General features: G+C 42.9%; 1 protein-coding gene across 1 annotated transcript; it reads left to right on the top strand.

The window, feature by feature from the left end:
• The first annotated feature begins 3,334 nt into the window (after nucleotides 1-3,334).
• Nucleotides 3,335-4,292, top strand: LOC138881309 (uncharacterized). The gene is made up of 3 exons (XM_070161522.1): nucleotides 3,335-3,791; nucleotides 3,888-4,149; nucleotides 4,217-4,292. The coding sequence occupies exons 1-3, from the start codon at nucleotides 3,335-3,337 to the stop codon at nucleotides 4,290-4,292; spliced, it is 795 nt and encodes a 264-aa protein (XP_070017623.1).
• Nucleotides 4,293-7,990: the final 3,698 nt, after the last annotated feature.

Raw genomic sequence — 7,990 nt, 5'->3', positions numbered from 1 at the left:
ATTCTGTTCGGTCTGCAGAGCCAAGGTTCAGAGAGGGTGAAGTTGGAGCTTTCAAGCCTGTGCGGTCCGCGGTCTATTTTGTGCGGACCGTACTAGAAGCCTCCGCGGCCGCAGTCCATTCTGTGCGGTCTGCGAAGCCTGAGTTAGAGAGTCAAGTTTTCAAGTTCAAGAGCCTAGGGCGGCCGCACACCATTTTGTGTGGTCCGCACTAACCCCGTATGGGCAATTTTGTCCAGATTTTCCAACTTAGTATAAATAGATCCTTTTTCCATTTTTAGGGTATCAGACATTTTAGAATAGTAGTTGCGCTCGTGGGAACATCTTTTTAGCCATTTTGGGCATTTTCACTTACTTTTTATCATCGAATCTTTGTATTTAGTTTAGTAATTAATTAATATATGTTCTTCTTCATCTATATCTCTGTTTTTTTCTTCAAGCATGAGTAGCTAGATCCATTAGCTAGGGTTGAGGCTCAACCCTAGTGTGGGTAATTGATGGGTGTTGTGATTTAGGGCTAGATTGACTATGAGTGTTTGTTATTTGGGTCAATTTCATGGTTTAAGTTATGAATTAGTGGTGGAAAACACTAGTTTGTGCTAAGTTGACTTGGGCTCTTCTTGAGAAAGAGAGCCTAAGTCTTCGAAATTGACTCAGCAAGGAATTGGGATGGACTCAAGAGATTTGATAGTCCCAATTAAAGAATTAAACCTCGAGAGAGTAATACCCAACTTGAATCCTAGTTGCTTGGGAAAATATGCATAACCAATTGGTCTTGAGAAAGTCAATTGGGCAAAATCACTCTTTCTACGGAGAGGTGTAGAGTGGGTAGTATCGAGTAACGATTATAATATATTCCCCAATAATGTCAATCGTGCCTTAGATGCAATTACTCGTCAATTGACCACCTAGGCAGAAGTCACCACCCAAGTGGCTTTTAAACCATTAGATACAACTTGTAGCATTTTACTCTTAGCTTAATCTAGTTGCAATTATAATTTGTAGTTTGATAATCGTAGAATTATAAAAAAAAACCAAAAATGAATAGAAGTGCAATTTGGAACAATCACGCAATCCTAAGCTAAATAGACACCCAATTCCATTCCTAGCTCCCAGTAGAAATCGATTCCGACCCACAAATCGGGTAAAAGCTATTGCGACCCTCTTTCGCTACTTATTAGTGGTGCGGAGTTGGCTGCAATCACTTTTTGGTGCCGTTACCGGGGAGCTAATGGTTTTGGCTATCTAATTAGTTAGTTTTGTGTATTGTTCTTCTTTCCTTCTTTGTTACTTACTTGTTTGTGTCACTATTCAGGTACCAATATGGCTTTGAACAACGCTAATGACCCTATTGGAAACGCGATTGCGGGGGGGGAGGTAGATGATGTTGAACAAGATGAGGTGCCTCTTGTACCTCAAGGACAACGTAGAGGCCGAAATGCCAATGCTAATCCAAATGACAATATTCCAGACCCTCCTCTGCAACCTCCAAGAGTGGCTCCCAGAGTATTGCTGAACCAACGCTATGCAAGTGCTATTATCCCACCTAGAATCCAGGCGGGAAACTTTCAGATAACCTATGTGATGTTGATCTTACTTGAGCAGTGTGGGTACTTCACGAGCGTTGCGGATCAAAATGGCAACAAACATCTCAAGGGGTACGTGGATACATACTGGGGGAGCAAACAGACGAATGTGTCTGAGGATGCTCTTAGGTTGAGACTTTTCCCATTCTCACTTCGGGGAAAGGCATTAGATTGGCTCGAGAGACTTCCCATCCATTCTATCACAACTTGGGATGAGTTGGTGGATAAATTCATTGCTAAATTCTTTTCACCCGGACATATGGCGACACTTCGAGATGAGATATTGGCTTTCAAGCAAGAGCCCACGGAACCTTTGCATGAGATTTGGGAGAGGTATAGAACGATGGTGAAAGAATGCCCCAACAATGATATGACCGACGCTATGATCCAACAAACTTTCTACTGGCGCATCAATACAACAAATCAATGCATAGTGAACCAACTTGCCGGGGGAAACTTTATGAAGCTGTCGTATGATGAGGCATGTGATGTACTTGATGAGATGGGTGACACTTCTTCTGCATGGCAAAGTAGAGCCAATGTGCCTCATGGTGACCCTTTGATTATTCATTTGCACAAGGAATTAATGACCATGGGAAAGCTATAGCGGAGTTGACAACTATTATGAATCAATTGGCTAAGGCACAATTGCAACAAGTTCAAAATCTTCGCCAAATGAATGCCATGGAGGGTGTTAATATGCTTGTCAACAAGAGAAGGCAAAGAAGGCAACAAAACCAAGGGAATTATGAGCAATTTGATGATGGATGTGATGGGTTTTAAAATGATGGTTATGATGACCAAAGTGAAGAGGTTCAATATGTAAACAACTATCAAGGCCAATAGGGCAACTCTTCAAACCAACAACAGTAGAGACCTCAAGGCAATTGGGGTAATCAATAACAAAACAATGAAAATTGGGGCAATCAACAACAAAACAATGGTAATTGGGGGAACAACAACGAAAACAACAACTGGGGTAATCAGAACAACAATCAAGGCAACCAAGGGAATTGGAATGGAAATTGGGGTGGCAATAATAATCAAGGAGGATGGAACAATGGAAACCAAGGAAACCGGGGACAAGGCTTTCAAAGGCCCCCAATGTACCAACAACCGACCAATCCACCACCATTTCCATCTCAAGGTCCTAGTTCTTCAGGTAATGATATAGGTAGAATTGAAATGATGTTCGAGTAGATGATGAAGAAGAATGCAGATTCTGATGCACAGTTAGCTTCACACAACACCTCAATCCAAAACTTGGAGGTGCAATTAGGCCAAATCTCTCAGCATTGAATACTCACCCGAAGGGTGCTCTACTAAATGATACGGCAGTGAACCCAAAGGGTGGGAACAATCATGTTATGGCTGTTACAACAAGAAGTGGGAGAGGCGGTGATGTGAATGCCTCTAAGCAAAAGCAAGTCGTGGATGATGATGTTGAGTTGCAATATGACGAAGTCCCTTTGGTAGTTGAAGATGTGGTTGATGAAAATGTGAACAATGAAGTGAGGATTGATATTCAAGAAGTCGAGGTGGAAACTCAAAATGATGTGAACCCGTCTAGGGAACACATAATTGACATGCCGGAGTTGGTTGTGCCAAAAGACAAGGCACCTTTGCCAAGGCCACATCCACCTTATCCTCAAAGGCTCTAGAAGAAAAAGAATAATAATCAGTTTAAAAAGTTCATTGACATGATGAAAAGCTTATCTATTAATGTGCCTTTGGTGGAGGCACTTGAACAAATGCCGGGATATGCAAAATTCATGAAAGACTTGGTCACAAAGAAGTGTTCTATGGATTGTAAAACTATAAAGATGACTCACCAAGTTAGTGCTATAGTGCATTCAATGGCCCCGAAGCTTGAAGATCCCAGTGCTTTTACCATTCCATGCACCATTGAGAGTGCGGATTTTGCCAAGGCTTTATGTGACTTGGGAGCTAGTATCAATCTGATGCCTTACTCAGTCTTCAAAACTTTAGGTATTGGGCAACCTAAACCGACTTCCATGAGGTTACAAATGGCAGATCAATCGATGAAGCGACCTTTGGGCATTATTGATGACGTGCTTGTCCAGGTGAACAAATTCATATTGCTGGCCGACTTTGTGATTTTGGATTGTGAAGTGGACTATGAGGTCCCTCTCATTCTAGGGAGGCCTTTCCTTGCCACGGGGAAGGCGTTGATTATTATTGAAGCGGGTGAGCTCACTTTCCGAGTGGGAGATGAAAATGTCATCTTTCATGTTTGCAAATCTATGAAGCAACCCAATAGCACCGAGGTGTGCTTCTTTGTAGACCTTGTCACAGTTGTGATTGTGGATGACACCAGTGCTATGATCAACGTAAAGGACCCCCTTGAGGCCGTGCTATTGAATCTTGATGTCAATGATGATGCATGCAGAGTGGAGTGCATGAATTCCTTACATAGGATGGGCTCTTATTCCTATGAGCCTAGAAAATTGTCTTTGGATCTTGAAAACCGGAAAACTCCACCAACAAAACCATCAATTGAGGAGCCACCAGTGTTGGAATTGAAACCGCTGCCTCCACACCTCAGGTATGCGTTCTTAGGCTCAAATTCTACTTTACCAGTTATTCTTTCTTCTTGACTAACTAACATGCAGGTTAAGGCTACTTTGGCGGTGGTTCAAAGGCGAAAAAGGGCAATTGGATGGACTTCGGCTAACATTTGGGGAATAAGCCCCGCATTCTGTATGCACAAAATTATCTTGGAGATGATGCAAAGCCTTCCTGGGAGAATCAAAGAAGATTGAACGAGGCAATGCAAGAGGTTGTGAAAAAGGAGGTAATCAAGTGGTTGGATGCCGGGGTTGTGTACCCCATTTACGATAGCTCGTGGACTTCTCCAGTGCAATGTATACCAAAAAATGGTGGTATGACTGTGGTGACAAATGACAATAATGAACTTATTCCCACTTGGACAGTTACCGGATGGAGGGTATGCATGGACTACCGGAAGATGAACAAGGTGACCCGCAAGGATCACTTCCCTTTGCCATTCCTTGACCAAATGCTTGATCGCCTGCGAGGCGTGCCTTTTATTTCTTTTTGGATGGATACTCGAGGTATAATCAAATCTTGATTGCTCTGGAAGATCAGGAAAAGACCACATTCACTTGTCCGTATGGTACATTTGCTTTCTCTAGGATGCCTTTTGGGTTGTGTAATGCACCGGCTACATTTCAGCGGTGTATGATGGACATTTTCACCGATATGGTGGAAGACATTTTGGAGGTCTTCATGGACGATTTTCGTATTGTGGGGGACTCATTTGATGAATGCTTGAAGAATCTTGATAGAGTGTTGGCCCATTGTGAAGAAACCAATCTTGTCCTCAATTGGGAGAAATGCCACTTTATGGTGGAAGAAGGAATCGTTCTCGAGCATAAGATTTCAAAGCGTGGTATTGAAGTTGACAAATCCAAGATAGAGGTGATTTCAAGGCTTCCTCCTCCATTTCCGTCAAGGGGGTGAGGAGTTTTCTTGGGCACGTAGGGTTCTACCGGAGGTTTATAAAAGATTTTTCAAAGGTGGTAAAACCTTGTGCAAGTTACTAGAAAAGGATGCCAAGTTTGTGTTCGATGGGGGATGTATGCAAGCATTCGAGCTTCTCAAGCACAAGTTGACCACTACCTCTATCATTATCGCACCAAATTGGAGCTTGCCTTTCGAGCTCATGTGTGACGCAAGTGACGTTGCGGTAGGGGCTGTTTTGGGTCAAAGGGTTAATAGAATGTTTCATCCAGTGTACTACACAAGCAAGACCATGAATGATGCTCAAAGGAACTATACAATTACCGAGAAAGAGTTGTTGGCCATAGTGTTTGCAATGGAAAAGTTTCGGCCGTATCTTATGGGGGCCAAGGTCATAGTGCACACCGATCATGCCGCCCTTAGGTACTTGATGACAAAGAAAGACTCCAAGGCAAGATTGATGCGGTGGTGTTACTACTTCAAGAGTTTGATCTAGAAATTGTGGACCAGAAAGGTAGTGAGAACCAAGTGGAGGACCACTTGTCCTGTTTGGAGGAGGAGGGGAGGCCTTGTGATGGCCTTGAGATCAATGATTCATTTCCCGACGAACAACTCCTTGCGGTGTCAATAAATGATATGCCATGGTTTGCCGATATTGCTAATTACCTTGTGACCGGAATAATCCCGTGTGAGCTCTCTTATAACCAAAGGAAGAAGCTCAAGCGAGATAGTTTGGATTTCTATTGGGATGAGCCATACTTGTTCAAGATTTGCACAGATGGTGTGATTCGTAGGTATGTCCCAGAGGAAGAACAATTGAGTATCTTAGAGGCTTGCCATTCCTCACCTTATGGTAGCCATCACGGTGGGGTGAGGACTGCCTTGAAAGTTCTTAGTTGTGGGTTCTATTGGCCAACCTTGTTCAAAGATGCGTGTGATTTTGTGAAGAGGTGAGACGAATTCCAAAGAGCGGGTGGAATTTCAAAAAGGGATGAGATGCCTCTCAATACCATTCTTGAAGTGGATATCTTTGATGTTTGGGGCATCGATTTCATGGGTTCATTTGTTAGCTCTTGTGGGAATACTTACATTCTCGTGGTGGTTGACTATGTCTCAAAATGGGTTGAAGCCGTGGCTTTGCCTAACAATAAAGCCCGGAGTGTTGTTGCATTTCTTAAGAAGAGCATTTTCACAAGGTTTGGCACTCCTCGTGCAATTATTAGTGACGGGGGATCTCATTTTTGCAATAAAGCTTTCGACACGTTGCTTTCTAAGTACGACGTCAATCACAAAGTTTCTATCCCCTATCACCCTCAAGCAAGTGGTCAAGTGGAAGTCTCCAACCGGGAAATCAAAAACATATTGTCAAAGACGGTCAATGTAAATAGGACCGATTGTTAGAAGAAGTTCGATGATGCTCTATGGGCTTATAGGACGGCTTTCAAGACTCCTATTGCTATGTCTCCGTATCGGTTGGTGTTTGGGAAAGCTTGCCATCTACCGGTTAAATTAGAGCACAAGGCCATGTGGGCTTTGAGGAAGTTAAATTTTGAATGGGATATTGCAGTCAATCTTCGTGTGGAGCAGCTCAATGAACTTGATGAATTTAGATTCCATGCCTACTCCAGTTCGTCCTTATATAAGGACAAGATGAAGTACCTTCATGATAAATATGCTAGTGGAAAGGAGTTTAAAGTAGGTGATTTGGTTCTCTTGTTCAACTCCCGGTTACGTCTGTTTCCGGGAAAGCTCAAATACAAATGGAGTGGACCGTTTAAAGTTGTGTTTGTGACCCTTTTTGGTGCTCTTGATTTAAAGAACAAAAATGGTGAAGTCTTCAGAGTTAATGGGAACCCGGTTAAGCATTATCTTGGGAAAATTGATGACAGCCACGTGGTGGCACTTCTTTATTTCAAATGATGTGATGGTAACCTGCATCGTGCCGCGACGTTAAATCAAGCGCTTCTTGGGAGGCAACCCATGTGTTTTTATTCTTGCTTTTCTTTAAAGTATAGTATTGATTTTTGGGCTAACTGGTTGTGAGATGTTACAGGGTTGTGTTGATGCAGTGCAAGACATAGTGGAAAAAATGCACAGGTCTCTGAAATTGCCAGTGCAACCGCAATACATTTTTTGCGGACCACACTGGTGTGGGTAAAATGCAGCCTCTCTGAAATTTTGCCACCGCGACCACACTATATGATGTGCAGTCCGCGGTGGACCTCTACGGCTGTAGTCCATTTTGTGCGCACCGCAGAGTGTTGCCTTCTCAAACTTGAACAAAACAGTTCAGTGAGAACCGCTGTCCATTTTGTGCAGTCCGCACTGGTAAGTGAGATTGGGCCCCAGGGGTTTTTCTATAAATAGACCTTGAGGGTATCTTGTTTCCCTTTTCGAAATTTTAACTCTCGGAGCATACTAATACTGTTCATCCCTTGCACTTGATCGTAATTACTTGCTTGGAAATTGATTAGTTTCACTTCATCTCATAATCTGGTACCAAAATCTTCCTTTTCCTTGTTTAATTTTGTAATTTCATTTAATTTTTGTTTTTCTTAGCTTATGTTCTTCTTCCTCTCGTATTTATTTCACTTTCCTAGGCTAGAGTAGTTAAATTTTGAATACATGAGGACTTAGTTAGTGTAATGGGCTGGGTAATCATCTAGGGACTCTAATTAGGTGGAAAAATGGACTTAAAGGTAAAATTCATGAACCCTAACTCAGTGCCACTTCTGGGCACTCAGTGCGGACTGCGATCATTTTTGTGTGGTCCGTGGTGGCCCAGTGCGGTCCTCAATACCATTTTGTGCGGACCGCACTGATGAACTTCTGGAAAGCTGAACCTTGGGAAGTGCAGCCGCAATACATTTTGTGCAGACTGCACTGGCCCCTATGCGGCTGCA

This window comes from Nicotiana sylvestris, chromosome 11, assembly GCF_000393655.2.
Source record: "Nicotiana sylvestris chromosome 11, ASM39365v2, whole genome shotgun sequence".
Lineage (NCBI taxonomy): Eukaryota > Viridiplantae > Streptophyta > Magnoliopsida > Solanales > Solanaceae > Nicotiana > Nicotiana sylvestris.
Note: the sequence above shows the minus strand (reverse complement) of the source record. Positions and strands in the feature narration are given on the sequence as shown.

Excerpts from the sequence above, each read along its gene's own strand:
- LOC138881309 (XM_070161522.1), top strand. The coding sequence starts at position 3,335 with ATGCCGGGATATGCAAAATTCATGAAAGACTTGGTCACAAAGAAGTGT. Across the intron at positions 3,792-3,887 it reads GTTGATTATTATTGAAGCGG|ACCTTGTCACAGTTGTGATT; the intron begins GTGAGCTCACTT and ends GCTTCTTTGTAG. Across the intron at positions 4,150-4,216 it reads CCGCTGCCTCCACACCTCAG|GTTAAGGCTACTTTGGCGGT; the intron begins GTATGCGTTCTT and ends ACTAACATGCAG.